The sequence below is a fragment of the Mesoplodon densirostris genome, chromosome X, assembly GCF_025265405.1.
Source record: "Mesoplodon densirostris isolate mMesDen1 chromosome X, mMesDen1 primary haplotype, whole genome shotgun sequence".
NCBI classification, from domain to species: Eukaryota; Metazoa; Chordata; class Mammalia; order Artiodactyla; family Ziphiidae; genus Mesoplodon; species Mesoplodon densirostris.
Window position 1 is genome coordinate 67850027 of NC_082681.1, and position 18303 is coordinate 67868329.

Below are 18303 nucleotides of genomic sequence, written 5' to 3' on the forward strand. Positions count from 1 at the left end.
TGTATTTTTTATGGATCTTTTCCTGTAATTGATATCTAATCTCATAGCGTTGTGGTTGGAAAAGATACTTGATACAATTTTAATTTTCTTAAATTTACCAAGTCTTGATTTGTGACCCGAGATATGATCTATCCTGGAGAATGTTCCATGAGCACTTGAGAAAAATGTGTATTCCTTTGTTTTTGGATGGAATGTCGTATAAATATCAATTAAGTCCATCTTGTTTAATGTATCATTTAAACCTTGTGTTTCTTTATTTATTTTCAATTTGGATGATCTGTCCATTGGTGAAAGTGGGGTTTTAAAGTCTTCTACTCTTAATGTGTTACCGTCGATTTCCCCTTTTATGGATGTTAGTATTTGACTTATGTATTGAGGTGCTCCTATGTTGGGTACATACATATTTACAATTGTTATATCTTCTTCTTGGTTGATCCCTTCATCATTATGTAGTGTCCTTCTTTGTCTCTTGCTGTAGTCCTTATTTTAAAGTCTATTTTGTCTGATATAAGAATTGCTACTCCCGCTTTCTTTTGTTTTCCATTTGCATGGAATATCTTTTTCCATCCCCTCACTTTCAGTCTGTATGTGTCTCTAGGTCTGAAGTGTGTGTCTTGTAGACAGCATATATATGGGTCTTGTTTTTGTATCTATTCAACCAGTCTTTTTCTTTTGGTGGGAGCATTTATTCCATTTACATTTAAGGTAATTATCAATATGTAGGTTCTTATTCCCATTTTCTTCACTGTTTTGGGTTTGTTATTGTAGGTCTTCTCCTTCTCTTGTGTTTCTTGCCTAGAGAAGGTCTTTCAGCATTTGTTGTAAAGCTGGTTTCATGGTGCTGAACTCTCTACTGTTGCTTCTCTTTGAAGGTTTTAATTTCTCCATTAAATCTGAATGAGATCCTTGCTGGGTAGAGTAATGTTGGTTATAGGATTTCTCCTTCATCACTTTAATTATGACCTGCCAGTCCCTTCTGTCTTGCAGAGTTTCTGCTGGAAGATCAGCTGTTAACCTTATGGGGATACCCTTTGTGTTATTTGTTGTTTTTTCCTTGCTGCTTTTAATATGTTTTCTTTGTATTTAATTTTTGACAGTTTGAATAATATGGGTCTTGGTGTGTTGCTCCTTGGATTTATCCTGTATAGGAATCTCTGTGCTTCCTGGGCTTGATTAAACATTTCCTTTCCCATATTAGGGAAGTTTTGAACTATAATCTCTTCAAATATTTTCTCAGTCCCTTTCATTTTGTCTTAATCTTCTGGAACACCTATAATTTGAATGTTGGTGCATTTAATGTTGTCCCCTAGGTCTCTGAGACTGTCCTCAGTTCTTTTCATTCTTTTTTTCTTTATTCTGCTCTGCAGTAGTTATTTCCACTATTTTATCTTCCAGGTCACTTATCCGTTCTTCTGCTTCGGTTATTCTGCTATTGATCCCATCAAGGGTATTTTGAATTTCATTTATTATGTTGTTCATCATTACTTATTTCATCTTTAGTTCTTCTAGGTCCTCGTTAAATGTTTCTTGCATTTTCTCTATTCTATTTTCAAGATTTTGGATCATTTTTACTATCATTATTCTGAATTCTTCTTCATGTAGACTGCCTATTTCCTCTTCATTTGTTAGGTCTGGTGGGTTTTTATCTTGCTCCTTCATCTGCTGTGTGTTTTTCTGTGTTCTCATTGTGCTTATCTTACTGTGTTTAGTGTCTCCTTTTTGCAGGCTGCAGTTTTGTAGTTCCCATTGTTTTTGGTGTCTGTCTCCAGTGGCTAGTTGTTTCAGTAGGTTGTGTAGGGTTTCTGTTGGAGGGGTCTAGTGCCTGTGTTCTTGTGGATGAGGCTGGATTTTGTCTTTCTGGTGGGCAGTTCCATGTCTGGTAGTGTGTTTTGGGGTGTCTGTGGACTTATGATTTTAGGCAGTCTCTCTGCTAATGGGTGGGGTTGTGTTCCTGTCTTGCCAGTTGTTTGACATAGGGTGTCCAGCAGTGTAGCTTGCTGGTCGTTGAGTGAAGCTGGGTTCTGGTGTTGAGATGGAGATCTCTGGGAGATTTTTGACATTTGATATTATGTGGACCTGAGTGGTCTCTGGTGGACCCGTGTCCTGAATTTGACTCTCCCACCTCAGAGTCACAGCACTGACTCCTGGCTGCAGCACTGAGGACCTTTCATCCACACGGCTCAGAATAAAAGGGGGAAAATATAGAAGAAAGGAAGGAAGGAAGGAAAGAAAGAAAGAAAGAAAGGAAAGAAAGAAAGGAAGGAAGGAGGGAAGGAAGGAAGGAAGGAAGAAGGAAGGAACGAAGGAAGGAGGCAAGGAGGCAAGGAGGCAAGGAAGGAAGGAAGGAGGGAAGGAAGGAGGGAAGGAAAAAAAGAAAGAAAAGAAAGAGGAAAATGCATAAAATTAAATAATGTAAGATAAAATAGTGATTAAAATTAAAAAAATAATTATTAAGAAAAAATGTTTTTAAAGAAAAAAAAAAAGAAAAAATGGACAGATAGACCCCTAGGATAAATGGTGACAGCAAAGCTATACAGACAAAATCTCACACAGAAGCATACACATACACACTCACAAAAAGAGGAAAAGGGGAAAAAATGTAAATCTTGCTCTCAAAGTCCACCTACTCAATTTAGGATGATTCGTTTTCTATTCATGTATTCCACAGATGCAGGGTACGTCAAGTTGATTGTTGAGCTTTAATTTGCTGCTTCTGAGGCTGCTGGGAGAGATTTCCATTTCTCTTCTTTGTTTGCACAGCTCCCGGGTTTCAGCTTTGGATTTGGCCCTGCCTCTGCATGTAGGTCACCGGAGGGCGTCTGTTTTTCACTCAGACAGGCCGGGGTTAATGGAGCAGCTTATTCGGGGATTCTTGCTCACTCAGGCCGGGGGGAGGGAGGGGTGTGGATGCATGGCAAGCCTGTGGCGGCAGAGGATAGTGAGACATTGCACCAGCTTGTGGCATGCCGAGTGTTTTCCTGGGGAAGGTGTCCCTGGATCCCAGGACCCTGGTACTGGCGTGCTGCCCAGGCTCCCTGGAAAGGAGGTGTGGAGAGTGACCTGTGCTCACACACAGGCTTCTTGGTGGCAGGAGCAGCAGCCTTAGCATCTCGTGCCCATCTCTGTGGTCCGCACTGTTAGCCGTGGCTTGCACCCGTCTGTGGAGCTCCTTTAAGCAGCACTCTTAATCCCCTCTCCTCACACACCAGGAAACAAAGAGGGAAGAAAAAGTATCTTGCCTCTTCGGCACGTCCAGACTTTTCCCCGGACTCCGTCCCGGCCAGCTGTGGTGCACTAGCCCCCTTCAGGCTGTGTTCACGCCGCCTGCCCCAGTCCTCTCCCTTTGCTCTGACCGAAGCCTGAGACTGTGCTCCCAGCCCCCCCACCCCGGTGGTTGAGTAGAGAAGCCTCTCCAGCTGGTGAGTGCTGGTCAGCACCGATCCTCTGTGTGGGAATCTCTCCACTTTGCCCTCCGCACCCCTGTTGCTGCGCTCTCCTCCACGGCTCCGAAGCTCCCCATGTCTGCCACCAGCAGTCTCCGCCCGCTAAGGGGCTTCCTAATGTGTGGAAACCTTTCCTCCTTCACAGCTCCCTCCCACTGGTGCAGATCCCGTCCCTATTCTTTTTTCTGTGTTTTTTGTTTTTTCTTTTGCCCCACCCAGGTACTTGAGGATTTTCTTGCCTTTTGGGAGATCTGACGTCTTCTGCCAGCGTTCAGTAGGTGTTCTGTAGGAGTTTTTCCACGTGTAGATGTATTTCTGGTGTATCTGTGGGGAGGAAGGTGATCTCCGCGTCTTACTCTTCTGCCATCTTCAACTCTCCTGGCTATTTTAAATAGTGCTGCCGTTAGCAATTGTGGTGCGTGTATCTATTTTTTCTTTTTCCTTTTTCTTTTTTTTTTTTGCGATACATGGGCTGCTCACTGCTGTGGCCTCTCCTGTTGCGGAGCACAGGCTCTGCACACGCAGGCTCAGCAGCCATATCTCATGGGCCCAGCTTCTTCATGGCATGTGGGACCTTCCTGGACCGGGGCACGAACCCGTGTCCCCTGCATTGGCAAGCAGACCCTAAACTACTGTGCCACCAGGGAACCGTGTATCTTTTGGAATTATGGTTTTTTCTGGGTTTATGCCCAGTAGTGGGCTTGCGGGGTCATATGGTAGTTCTATTTTTAGTTTTTTAAGGAACCTCCATACTGTTCCCCTTGGTGGCTGTATCAATTTACATTCCCACCAGCAGTGCAAGAGGCTTCCCTTTTCTCCATACGCTCTCCAGTATTTATTTTTTGTAGATTTTTGATGATGGCCATTCTGACCAGTGTGAGGTGATACCTCATTGTAGATTTGATATGCATTTCTCTACTAATAGTGATGTTGAGTGTCTTTTCATGTGTTTGTTGGCCATCTGTATGTCTTCTTGGGAGAAATGTCTATTTAGGTCTTCTGCCCAGTTTTTGATTGGATTTTTTTTTTTGATATTGAGTTGCATGAGCTGTTTGTATATTTTGGAGATTAATCCTTGTCAGTTGTTTCATTGGTAAATATTTTCCCCCATTCGGAGGGTTATCTTTTCATCTTGTTTATGGTTTCCTTTACTGCACAAAAGCTTTTAAGTTTATTTAGGTCCCTTTTGTTTATTTTTGTTTTCATTCTCATTACTCTAGAAGGTGGCTTAAAAAAAGATCTTCCTGCGATTTATGTCAAAGAGTGTTGTGCTATGTTTCCTCTAAGAGTTTGATAGTATCTGCCTTACATTTAGCTCTTTAATCCATTTTGAGTTTATTTTTGTATATGTTGTTGGGGGTATACTAATTTCATTCTTTTACATGTAGCTGTCCAGTTTTTCCAGCACCACTTATTAAAGAGGCTGTCTTTTCTTCACTGTATATTCTTGCACCCTTTGTCATAAATTAGGTTACTGTAGGTGTGTGAGTTTATCTCTGCACTTTCTGTCTTTTCCATTGATCTATATTTCTCTTTTTGTGTCAATACCATAGTGTCTTGATTACTGTAGCTTTATAGTGTAGTCTGAAGTCAGGAAGCCTGATGCCTCCAGCTCAGGTTTCCTTTCTCAAGATTGCTTTGGCTATTCAGAGTCTTTTGTGATTCCATACAAATTGTAAATTTTTTTGTTTTAATTCTGTGAAAAATGCCGTTGGTAATTTGATAGGGATTGCACTGAATCTGTAGACTGCTTTGGGTAATGTATTCATTTTCACAATATTGACTCTTCCAACCAAAAACATGGTATATCTCTCCATCTGTTTGTGTCATCTTTATTTCTTTTATCAGTATATTACACTTTTGTGCTTACAGGTCTTTTGCTTCCTTACATAGGTTTAATCCTAGGTATTTTATTATTTTCATTGCAGTGGTAAATGGGATTGTTTCCTTAATTTCTCTTTCTGATCTTTTGTTCTTAGTGTATAGGAATGCAGGAGATATGTGTGTATTAATTTTGTATCCTGTGACTTTACTAAATTCATTGATTAGCTCTAGTAGATTTCTGGTGGCATCTTTAGGATTTTCTGTGTATAGTATCATGTCTTCTGTAAACAGTGTCACTTTTACTTCTTCTTTTCCAATTTGGATTACTTTTATTTCTTTTTCTTCTCTGATAGCCGTGGCTGGGACTTGCAAAACTATGTTGAGTAATAGTGGTGACATTGGGTATCCTCGTCTTGTTCCTGATATTAGAGGAAATGATTTGCGATTTTCACCATTGAGAATGATTTTTGCTGTGGGTTTGTCATATATGGCGTTTATTATGTTGAAGTAGGTTCCCTCTATGCTCACTTTCTTTAGAGTTTTTATCATAAATTGGTATTGAATTTTGTCAAAACTTTTTCTGCATCTATTGAAATGGTCATATAGTTTTTATTCTTCAATTTGTTAATATGGTGTATCACATTGATTACTTTGCATATGTTGAAGAATCCTTGCATCCTGAGGACAAATCCCACTTGATCATGGTGTATAATCCTTTTAATGTGTTGTTGGATTTGGTTTGCTAGTATTTTATTGAGGATTTTTTCATATATATTCATCAGTGATATTGGCCTGTAATTTTCTTTTTTGTGATATCTTTTTCTGGTTTTGTTATCAGGGTGATAGCGGCCTTGTAGAATGAGCTTGGGAGTGTTCCTCCCTCTGCAATTTTTTGGAAGAGTTTGAGAAAGATAGGTGTTAGCTCTTTTCTCAGTGTTTGACATAATTCACCTGTGAAGCCATCTGGTCCTGGACTTTCTTATGTTGGAAGATTTTTAATCACAGTTTCAGTTTCATTACTTGTGATTGGTCTGTTTTTTTTTTTTTCTATTTCTTCCTGGTTCAGTCTTGGAAGGTTGTGCTTTTCTAAAAATTTGTCCATTTCTTCCAGGTTGTCCATTTTATTGGCATACACTCACTTGTACTGGTCTCTTATGATCCTTTGTATTTCTCCAGTGTCAATTATAACTGCTCCTTTTTCATTTATAATTTTATTGATTTGAGTCCTCTCCCTTTTTTTCTTGATGAGTTAGCTAAAGGTTTATTAATTTTGTCTACGTTCTCAAAGAACCAGCTTTTGGTTTTATTGATCTTTGCTATTGTTTTCTTCATTTATATTTCATTTATTTTTGCTTGTTTTTTGAGGTAGGATTGCATGCTATAAACTTTCCTGTTAGAACTGTTTTGCTGCATCCCATAGGGTTTTGGTTGTTGTGTTTTCCTTATCATTTGTTTCTAGGTTTTTTTTTGTGTGTGTGTGTTACGTGGGCCTCTTGTTGTAGCCTCTCCCATTGTGGAGCACAGGCTCCGGATGTGCAGGCTCAGTGGCCATGGCCCACAGGCCTAGCTGCTCCGTGGCATGTGGGATCCTCCTGGACCAGGGAACGAACCTGCGTCCCCTGCATCGGCAGGTGGACTCTCAACCACTGCGCTGCCAGGGATGCCCTCTAGGTATTTTGTGATGTCCTCTTTGATTTCTTCAGTGATCTCTTGGTTTTTTAGTAACGTATTTAACCTCCATGTGCTTTTGTATTTTACAGTTTTATTCTTGTAATTGAATTCTAATCTCATAGTGCTATGGTTGAAAAAGACGCTTGATATGATATCAGTTTTCTGAAATTTACTGAGGCTTGGTTTGTGACCCAAGATATGATCTGTCCTGCAGAATGTTCCATGATCACTTGAGAAGGAAGTGTATTCTGCTGTTTTCAGATGTAATGTCCCATAAATATCACTTAAGTCTATCTGGTCTAATGTGTCATATAAGGCTTGTGTTTCCTTATTAAATTTCTGTCTGGATGATATAGCCATTGGTGTAAGGGAAGTGTTAAAAGTTCCCCACTATTCTTGTGTTATTGTCAGTTTCCCCTTTTATGGCTGTTAGCATTTGCCTTATATATTGAGGTGCTCCTATGTTGGGTGCATAAATATTTACAATTGTTATATCTTCTTCTTGGATGGATCCCTTGGTCATTATGTAGTGTTCTTCCTTGTCTCTTGTAATAGTATTTATTTTAAAGTCTATTTTTTTCTGATATGAGAATTGCTACTCCAGCTTTCTTTTGATTTCCATTTGCATGGCATATCTTTTTGCATACCATCACTTTCAGTCTTTATGTGTCCCTAGGTCTGAGTTGGGTCTCTTGTAGACAGCATATATACATGTCTTGTTTTTCTATCCATTCGGCCAGTCTGTATCTTTGGTTGGCATTTAATCCATTTACATTTAAGGTAATTATCGATATGTATGTTCCTATTATCATTTTCTCAATTACTTTAGGTTTGTTTTGATAGGTCATTTTCTTCTCTTGTATTTCCCACCTAGAGAAGTTCCTTTAGCATTTGTTGTAAAGCTGGATTCGTTGTGTTGAATTTTCTTAGCTTGTGCTTGTCTGTAAAGCTTTTGATTTCTCCATTGAATGTGAATGAGATCCTTCCTGGGTAGAGTAATCTTGGTTATAGTTTTTTCCCCTTTTATCACGTTAAATATATCCTTCCACTCACTTCTGGCTGCATAGTTCTTGCTGAAACATCAGCTGATATCCTTATGGGGATTCCTATGTGTGTTATTTGTTGCTTTTCCCTTGCTGCTTTTTTTTTTTTTTTTTCGGTTTGTGGGCCTCTCACTGATGTGGCCTCTCCCATTGTGGAGCACAGGCTCTGGACATGCAGGCTCAGCGGCCATGGCTCATGGGCCTAGCTGCACCATGGCATGTGGGATCCTCCTGGACTGGGGCACAAACCCATGTCCCCTGCACCGGCAGGCAGACTCTCAACCACTGTACCACCAGGGAAGCCCTCCCTTGCTGCTTTTAATATTTTTTCTGTGTATTTAATTTTGTTAGTTTAATTCATATGTGTTGGTGTGTTTCTCCTTGGTTTTATCCTGTATGGGAATCTCTGTGTTTCCTGGACTTGGGTGACTATTTCCTTTCCCATTTCAGGGAAGTTTTTGACTATAATCTCTTCAAATATTTTCTCAGACCCTTTCTCTTTCTCTTCTTCTTCTGAGACCCCTATAATTCAGATGTTTGTGCATTCAGTGTTGTCTCTGAGACGTTCCTCATTTCTTTTCTTTCTTTTTTCTTTATTCTGCTCCATGGCAGTTATTTCCACCATTCTGTCTTCCAGTTCACTTATCCGTTCTTCTGCATTAGTTATTCTGCTGTTTATTCCTTCTAGTGTATTTTTCATTTCTTTTATTGTGTTGCTGATCACTGACTGTTTGTTCTTACTTCTCTAGTTCCTTGTTAAACATTTCTTGTATTTCCTCGATCCATACCTCCATTTTATTTTCATGATCTTGGATCATCTTTACTATCATTACTCTGAATTCTTTGTCAAGTTGATTACCTCTTTCCTCTTCATTATTTGGCCTTTTGGGATTTTACCTTGCTTCTTTCTCTGCAACATATTTCTCTGTCATTTTGTCTAACTTACTGTGTTCATGGTCTGCTTTCCTCAGGCTCCAGGGTCATAGTTCCTTTTGCTTCTGTTATCTGGCCCCTGATGGGTGAGGTTGTGCAGGGGCTTGTGTAGGCTTCCTTGTGGGAGGGACTGGTGCCTGCACTTTGGTGGGTGTAGCTGAGTCTTTTCTCTCTGATAGGCTGGGACCCATCAGTTAGTGTGTTTTGCGGTGTCTGTGAGCTTAGTACGACTTTAGGATCCTGTCTGCTGATGGGTTTGGCTGTGTTCCTCTGTTGCTGGTTGTTTGGCGTGAGGTGTTAAGCAGTGAAGCCTGCAGGCAGTTGGGCGGAACCAGGACTTGGTGTCAAGATGGATACCTCCAGGAGAGCACACACCAATTAATATTCCCTGGGCCTGGGAATCCTGTAGTGATCTAGCATCCTGGTCTCAGTACTCCCACCCAGGAGGGCCAGTTCTGACCCTTGGCCAGGGAATGAAGAGCCCCCAAGCAGCGCAGTGTGGCCAGAGGAAAAAAAAGGGAAAAAAATGAACAGACAGACAAAACCCAATGCAAATAGCAGAAACAAAACACAACAAACTGCAGCAACAACAACACAGGAAAAGAAAGAAAACAAAAATATAAACCAAACCCAAGACAAATGATTAAAACAAAACCAAACAAACAGAAACAAAGAAACACACAAAACATCCACAAAAACAGAAAACAAGAGAACAAACAAAAGAACTCATAATGAAAGCAGTCAATAAAGGCTAAACTAAGAAAAACAAAAATTGTAAAGCAGAACAAGAACAGAAAGCAAACAACAAAAAAAGCAAAGAAACATAAAACAAACACATAAAAATGATAAAAAAAGGAGAAAAAGGACCAAATACAAGAAAAAAACACAAGACAACAAAAAATCAAAGTAAAAATTAAAAAATATATATATTTTAAAAATTAAAAAGAATAATTAAAAAAATAATAAAAACAACAACAAGAACTTCACCTTCCTGCCAGGGTCACTGGTCCTTTTTATGAGTCCTCTTTTCTTTTTTTCTTTCTTTCATCCTACCCCATTGCAAGTGGATTTTTCTTGTCCATTTAGGTGTCTGAAGTCTTGCACTAATACTAATCCGGTGCTTTATGAGAATTGTTCCATTTGTGGATGTATTCTTTATTCACTTGTCAGGAGAGATGAATTCTGTCTCCTCCTATTCTGCCATCTTGACTCCTTCCCCCAACCCCATCCTAATTCTAATGACCCATAATCTCTGAGGGTGGGAGCCAAACATGCATATTGAATAAATATTTTATAAGTGATTTTTTGAAACTAGAGCATTGTAAACAACTGTACTTAAAGGCAAACTATCTATAATTTAGTAATATACATACAGTTGTTTGTCTAGGAACATATATCTATAGCAGGCAGATGACCAATCAGTAAGCTAATATCAGCATTTTTTTAAAAGTGCAGATTCTGGGGTCATTATACCCTTCATTTGTGTTGAGTACAACACAGTGTAATCAAAATACTGATCATGAGGAATTCCCTGGTGGTCCAATCATTAGGAGTCTGTGCTTCCACTGCAGGGAGTATGGGTTCGATCCCTGGTTGTGTAACTAAGATCCCGCATGTCATGTGGCGTGGCCAAATCATGAATTATCTGGAAAAATATTTATTTATATTCCTCATATCTAAGGAAAAATGCTTATATTATTAAATTTAGATATTGTCATCACAAAATCAGTTATATTCAAAATTGACATAATTCCATTATTCAGAATGAATCTCCTGTTTCCCTATTACCTTTATATGTTTAAAAAATAAATTATTCATACATATTTGTCTGTTTTTTAGAAAGCTATTAAAACTAATTTTGAAGTTTCTTATTGATTAATTTTACTTTTACAAATCTTTCTTTAAGAAAATAAGTTTATCTTCATTCCCTTTTTATGAAATTGGTTGGATTTTTTGGGCTGTCTCCTCCCATAAGGTCAAATAAACGTTGCGCTAAGCATTATGAATGCAGACATGAATGTGATATTACCTGGATACAGGTTGCTTATCTGTCTAGTGGGAAAGAAAGACAAGGTAATAAGTTGTTAAGACGCAGTGTAACAATATTCTTTGCTGGCTGTCTACTGGGAAAAGTTGTCTTTTCTTATCTAATAGCATTTTCATGTTTGAAATTTTATAATGTAATGCTGCTGAAAATCAAAAGAGATATTGCATTTTTAAAGGATGGGCATATGTGGATTTTAATTAGAAGAGGCATTGAGCAACATTTCAATTTAAAAACTTGCTTAGGTTTGGGGAAACTAAGTAGGATAGAGTACAGTTGTTTCCTAGCTCTGAACGTTTTAAAAAAACCGATGTCATGACCCATATTTATAATGATCATATTAAATGTGGCAGAAACTGAAGTGCCTTCTTAAACATAAAAAGTATTATGTTGTGTTCAATATAATATCACAGACTTGAAGGGGACTTTAAAGAACAGTCTAACATAATCTGTTTGTTATGTGAGAACACTGAAGTAGACTGGTTTGTGATTTGGCCAAGGCTGCTTAGCTTATGCATAGGAGAACTAGGAGGAAAACTTAGGCTGTGACTCTTCCATCAGTGTTCTTTACACTGGAGAAAACTTCCAGTATGTTTTTGTTATATACCATTCTTTGAAGTTTATTACTACATTCATAATATGTGGTATAAAATCAGTTAAAAAATAATAAGACTATACAATTTGATGTTGCTTTTGGTGTACATGTATTGCAAAAGTGCACAAAGATATGCCATACTTTAATATAATTCCAAATTGTCAGATACAGAACATATGTACTTGCATAAAAAAAAGGTCCTTGAGGGTCTTCCCTGGTGGCACAGTGGTTGAGAGTCCGCATGACAATGCAGGGGACATGGGTTCATGCCCCAGTCCGGGAAGATCCCACATGCCGTGGAGCCGCTGGGTCTGTGAGCCATGGCTGCTGAGCCTGCATGTCTGGAGCCTGTGCTCCACAACGCGAGAGCCCACAATAGTGAGGGGCCCGCATACTGCCAAAAAAAAAAAAAAGTCCTCGACTTTTTACAAAAAAGACCCCTTGAAAATGGGAAACTCACTCTCATTGCTACTTAAAAGAGTCCAGTGAAACCCTCAGAATGGGAGAAGATATTTGCAAATGAAGCAAATAACAAATGATTAATCTCCAAAATTTACAAGCATCTCATGCAGCTCAATAACATAGAAACAAGCAACCCAATCCAAAAATGGGCAGAAGACCTAAATAGACATTTCTCCAAACAAGATATACAGATTGCCAACAAACACATGAAAGAATGCTCAACATCATTAGAGAAATGCAAATCAAAACTAAAATGAGATATCATTTCACAGCGGTCAGAATGGCCACCATCAAAAAAGTTAGAAACAATAAATGCTGGAGAGGGTGTGGAGAAAAGGGAACACTCTTGCACTGCTGGTGGGAATGTAAATTGATACAGCCACTATGGAGAACAGTATGGAGGTTCCTTAAAATCTACAAATAGAACTACCATACGACCCAGCAATCCCACTACTGGGCATAAACCCTGAGAAAACCATAATTCGGAAAGAGTTATGTACCAAAATGTTCATTGCAGCTCTATTTACAATAGCCAGGAGATGGAAACAACCTAAGTGTCCATCATCGGATGAATGGATAAAGAAGATGTGGCACATATATACAATGGAATATTACTCAGCCATAAAAAATGAAATTGAGTTATTTGTAGTGAGGTGGATGGACCTAGAGTCTGTCATACAGAGTGAAGTATGTCAGAAAGAGAAAAACAAATACCGTATGCTAACACATATATATGGAATCTAAGAAAAAAAAATGTCATGAAGAACCTAGGGGTAAGACGGGAATAAAGACACAGACCTAGTAGAGCATGGACTTGAGGATATGGGGAGGGGGAAGGGTAAGCTGTGACAAAGTGAGAGGGTGTCATGGACATATATTCAGTACCTAACATAAAATAGATAGCTAGTGGGAAACAGCCACATAGCACAGCGAGATCATCTCGGTGCTTTGTGACCATCTAGAGGGGTGGGATAGGGAGGGTGGGAAGGAGGGAGATGCAAGAGGGAAGAGATATGGGAACATATGTATATGTATAACTGATTCACTTTGTTATAAAGCAGAAACTAACACACCATTGTAAGGCAGTTATACTCCAATAAAGATGTTAAATTAAAAAAAAGATTCCAGTGAAATACTATTTTGTTGTATAAGAAACGTCCATGGACATATTTTCAGAACAGATACTTCATTTCTGACTGATTAGTGGTTCTTAATACCTAAAGCTACAACTCCTCTGCTGGATACCCTTCTTTGAGAGTAAATGTCTGACTACTTCTGTAACATGGCAGTTATTTTAGCTGCCATGAAGCCAGCTTACTTGGGACCATGCGCTTGCCCAATTTTGACCACAGTCACCATTGATTAATCAGTTAATTAAAGGGTGAATGGATTGGGAACATTCTTGCCATCCAGACCAGAATTGATACGATATGATGGAAAACTACCAAGGCTTCTAGACATCATGATTAACTAGTCACATGAACTTAATCTCTGTGGGTCTCAGTTTTCCCCCCTATAGAGTCAGAAGGTTGGATAATATATCTCAGCTTTTGTTGTTTTGTGATATATAATACATTTGAGGTTTTTTTTTTTTTTTTTTTTTTTTTTTCATCCTAGCTACTGTGGTAGGGACTAGAATTGCAGTTCACCTGAGTGTAGTCTTGATATAGAGTCCTATATGAAGGAGCAGAAACACTTCCAAGGTGACTTCCTTCTGCCTGACCCAGGTGGTAGGAAATCTGGCATATAATTTATATATAAAGTTTCAATAAAAGTAGGCTCATGGCCTGGAAACATATGTTTGGGCTTTGTAGATTTTGTTTGTCTATGCTAGTTTCTTTTTCATTGATATGGATAGCTGGACATTTAAATATTCATATATTACTGACTACTTAAAATGGTATATGAACTACTATTTAAAAGAACTCTTGACGTTCACATTTTTTGTCATGTCCCACAATTTACAAGGTTTTATTTATCTCTTGACTTTCTCTGCATCTACCTCATAAGTCATACTCCATTGAGGGCCTTAAGACTCTTTTAGTTGTTGATGTTTTTCTTCTGTCTCTACCTAGTTAGAACAGAAGCTGAAGCATAGATTTTACATGCTTCTGTTTACATGAACTTATATAATAAGGGTGGTGGTGATGATGGTCTATCTCTATGTGTTAGAAAACCCAGGAAATGGGGATGCTAGTAGCCCATAAAACTCTGTGCTAGATTGAAGGAGTTACATATTAAATTATTTCTGTTGTGATTTCTGGTTCTAAATGGAGCTAATCATAAGATGTTGTAAGTATATTTGAGTATTGCTTGGATTTCTTTTTTCAGGATGAAGGAGTTGTTAAAGAAATCCCTATTACTTATCACGTTAAGGAAGGATATGAGAAAGCAGATCCTGCACAATTTGAGTTGCTCAAAGTTCTTGGTCAGGGATCCTTTGGAAAGGTAATGAATGCCTTTTTCCCCATTTGTTTTTCTTCTAAATATTTAGCAAAAAAGTGTACACATAGGTAGAAATCTGATAAATGTGCTGTTTCTAAATTGTCAAAGGATACATACAAAGGCAGCTCTAATTTTACTCCTTTTTATTTCTGTTGTATTTTTAGTTCAATTTCATTATACTTCTCTGTAATAATAAAGGTTTTCTAATCCCCTGGGATCACTGATATCTCTAGGACAAAATATAGTGTGCTATCTATTAGCTGCCTAAATCAAGAAAGTTTGAATTTTGTAAAAGGGATCTTGTTTCTCTGTTCACATGCTGGCATGACCTTAGCTTTCTTTCTTGGTGATTACATCTGTATTCCTTAGCTCTATCACAGAAGTCAGAATGTATGTATCAATTAATGTACTGAATGCGTGAATTAATCTATCATCTTTTAAAGCAAATATGTGTGTAAAGTACAGCTATGGTAAGTACTGGGTGATATATGGATTATGTGAAACTCCTGCCTTCAAAGGGCTTAAATTTCAAGGGAAAAAGCAAAATTGAGGAAGATAAACTCTGACACTCATTATTAAAATTGGTTATTAAGGGCTTAATGGTATATGATTCTTGGAAAAGAAGTATGTAGGTTTGGTTCCTGACTTTTGTATACCTAAACATGTAAGACATGAAGAGTATTACATACACATATTAAGAAACAGCCTTTAGAAAACAGCAACAGTGACAATTTAAGGGGAGGAAGTTAATGAGAAACTACTAATTTCAGGGTGGCTGAGATTTAGTTTCAAAGGGGAAAGTAAGGAAGTTGAGCATTGCTTATTTATTATGCTCTGAAACATTTTAAAACAAAGACATTTATTGAACACCTGGTTTGTGTATAACACTTTTAAAAAAGAGCATTGGTTAATATAAAGTAGACCTAATTGTCTTAAAGTAATCTGATACCTGTGTGGTATAGAATACAACATGTAAAATATAGAGAAACATTTTCGGGACACAAAAAGGACAAACTAAGGTGGATTATGGTTTGTCAGTGAATCGGTACAGGAGGTATATGATGACAACGAGATAGGACTTGAATAGTTGTGCTAGGGAGAGTAAAACTAGAAAGAGCTTTCAATAGATTGTATGTGTTGGGGGGTGTATTTATAGAACTGACCTGTAGGGTAGGCATGTGCATTTTGAACACATTTATTTTTTAAAGTTACTAAAAGTACAGTATTTTAAAAAATATTTTACATTATATTTTATGATGTTAATTTTAGAGATGAAGTTCTTTTACATCCCCAATATATAAATACTTACATAGTGACTTCAATAAAATATCACCAGGCAATCATTTCAAGCCATTAAAAGTATTTGTTGTGTCATTTGATATATATATATAAATTTATTCATATGTGTATTTATTTATATCCAGCTTTGTTCCAGAAAGGATTTAAGGCTTTCATAGATGAATACTAAATAAAATAAAATATAAAATAAGTGGGGAAGATGATAGAAGCAGAAAAATTAGAGCAGGAATGATGAGATGAAGCCAGGAATAAACTCTGTTGTTCACAGATGTGTGGTATAAGGGCCAAGAAATGGAGCAAAAGTGAAGACAAATATTTTGGCTGCCATTATAAAGAGGCTGAAACATTTAATTGTATGATTATTGACAGTATCTTTAAGAAACAGATCAAGCAGACCAGAGAAATTTTTCTTATGGGGCTTCATGAAGAAAATACAGTATAACATAAGAAAATGTCTTCAGTAACATCTTCACATTAATTATAGCAGCACGCTGACAAGTTGTCAATGCAGCCCTTAAAAAATTCAGGGAACACTCAGCTTTGTACAGGAACTTTGGTTTAACAAGGATATCATAGAAGCCTTTTAAAAATTCCTAATACTAAAATACAGAATAATGATCCTTGTGCAGTTCATCAACCAAAGAAATATTAAGGAGGTGGCTTGTTTTTTTCTTCCTAGGATGTGAACATACTTGCTTGTCAGTATTATGTCATTTGCGTAGGCATTGTGTGGGTGGGACTTGTTATATGCTGAACCTATTCAGGAATTTGGCCAAGGCTGTGAATCAGATAAGTGTAGGAGCAATTCCAAGAAACTTTGGGCTGCAGTCTTATTTATAAGTTTTTCTGTGAAAGTCCCATTGTTAAAATGCAATAAATGGAATTTTAACCTATATAATGCTTTGTGACATTGAACATCTATATAGTCTATTTAATCGGGAAAAAAATCCTACGAAAATCAGTTGTAAAATTGTACTTTAAAGAAGCATGCATTATCATAGAAGATGCATATAAAATTCTGTACTAAGCACATCAAGTAATGTGTGAATTGAAATGAAGTATACCAAACAACTTACATTACTTACTTTAAAACACAATAAAATAAAACTCTTGAAAACCTGTTTGACATTGTCAGACTAGCCTTTCATATATTTCACATGTCAAATCATATTTACACAAAGCATACATGCATTTTAACATTCATGCTTCATATTGTTTTTGCTTTTGTGATAGTAAAGCCTTTAAATATAGGACTTAAAAATGAATTTTTGAAAATATCAAACCATTGCCCTCCTTAGTAATTGATTAGCTATCAAGAGATAGTTTTAAAAATATATGTTTACAACTTAAAATTTCTTGCAAATGGTCCTTTCTCTTCAATCAGTGTTAAAGCTGTGCAGTTCTGCAGTTCACTTCAGCAAACACTTCTTAACAGAAAATATAAAAGTCCATATGACAGAGAGAAAAGTATATTGGAATAATTCACTCATTCATTTCTCTTCTGAACAATTTCTGAGAATTGGATTAGGGTGACTGAAAATAAACCTCTCTGATCAGGAGAGAGATGTTTTTAGAAACAGTAGTTTGAAGTCATGCAGCTTCTTCTGAAGTTGATCATGGGAAGAGAGCAGAGTGAGATGATGTTTTCTTATGCTAGGAAAGTTCACTCATTAGACCTGAAAAGAACAAATCAGGTAATGAACAAATGAACAGTTACCTCTCTAGACTGTGAATGATGGCTTCTATTAGATGCCATATTGAGATACTAGTGAGTATTTTAAGAGATAGGGGAAAAGTGGCTTCTTTGTGTGTCTTTTTTAAAGCCTAGACGTTTTCTTTCTTCTTTAATTGCCTCTTTTTACCCTCTGTATTCCATTCTTTTCAACTCCACTAAAGGCTGTGTTCTAGAACAGTGATTCTCAAAGTGTGGTCTTACTACCCCTGGATATCCACAGGACACTTTCAGGGGGTTCTCAAGGTCAAGACTGTTTTATAATACTAAGATATTATTTGTAAAACTTTTGGCACTTTGGCACAGTCAAGGAAGTGATTTTAAACTACATCAGTAATCATATTCTTCACTGTCACCCACTTACAGTTAAAAAAAATGTGTTTTACTTAAGAATGTCCTTGATGGGGTTTTAACAGTGATTAAGTTTATCAAGTATCAACCCTTGAGTACACATCTTTTTAATATTGTGTGATGAAATTGAGAAGTAAACAAGTACTTTAACTGCATACCAAAAAAGTATGATTGTCTCAAGACAGAGCACTTTTGCAATTTTTTGAGTTGTGAGCTAAATTAGACACTTTTTTCATGGAAAACCATTTTTACTTGAAAGAATGATCGAAAAACTATGGTTACTTAAACTTGGGTATTTGATAGATGTTTTCTCAAAAATGAATGGAGCGAACCTGTTATTTCATGGAAAACAACTGATAATAATTTTGTCAATGATAAAATTTGAGCTTTGAAGTAAAAAATTAGAATTTTGGAAAATTTTTATTTGCCACTGTGGGCTTAACTCTTCTCAACACTCAAAA

At 37.4% G+C, this 18303-nt stretch overlaps 1 protein-coding gene across 2 annotated transcripts in view; it reads left to right on the plus strand.

Annotated features, from left to right (window-relative positions):
* Positions 1 to 18303, plus strand: part of RPS6KA6 (ribosomal protein S6 kinase A6) — a 161534-nt gene that overhangs the window by 56704 nt on the left and 86527 nt on the right. For both annotated transcript variants that reach the window (XM_060086685.1, XM_060086684.1), the window contains exon 3: positions 14347 to 14463. In XM_060086685.1, coding sequence (XP_059942668.1) covers positions 14347 to 14463 — 117 coding nt within the window. The remainder of the gene's footprint in view (positions 1 to 14346; positions 14464 to 18303) is intronic.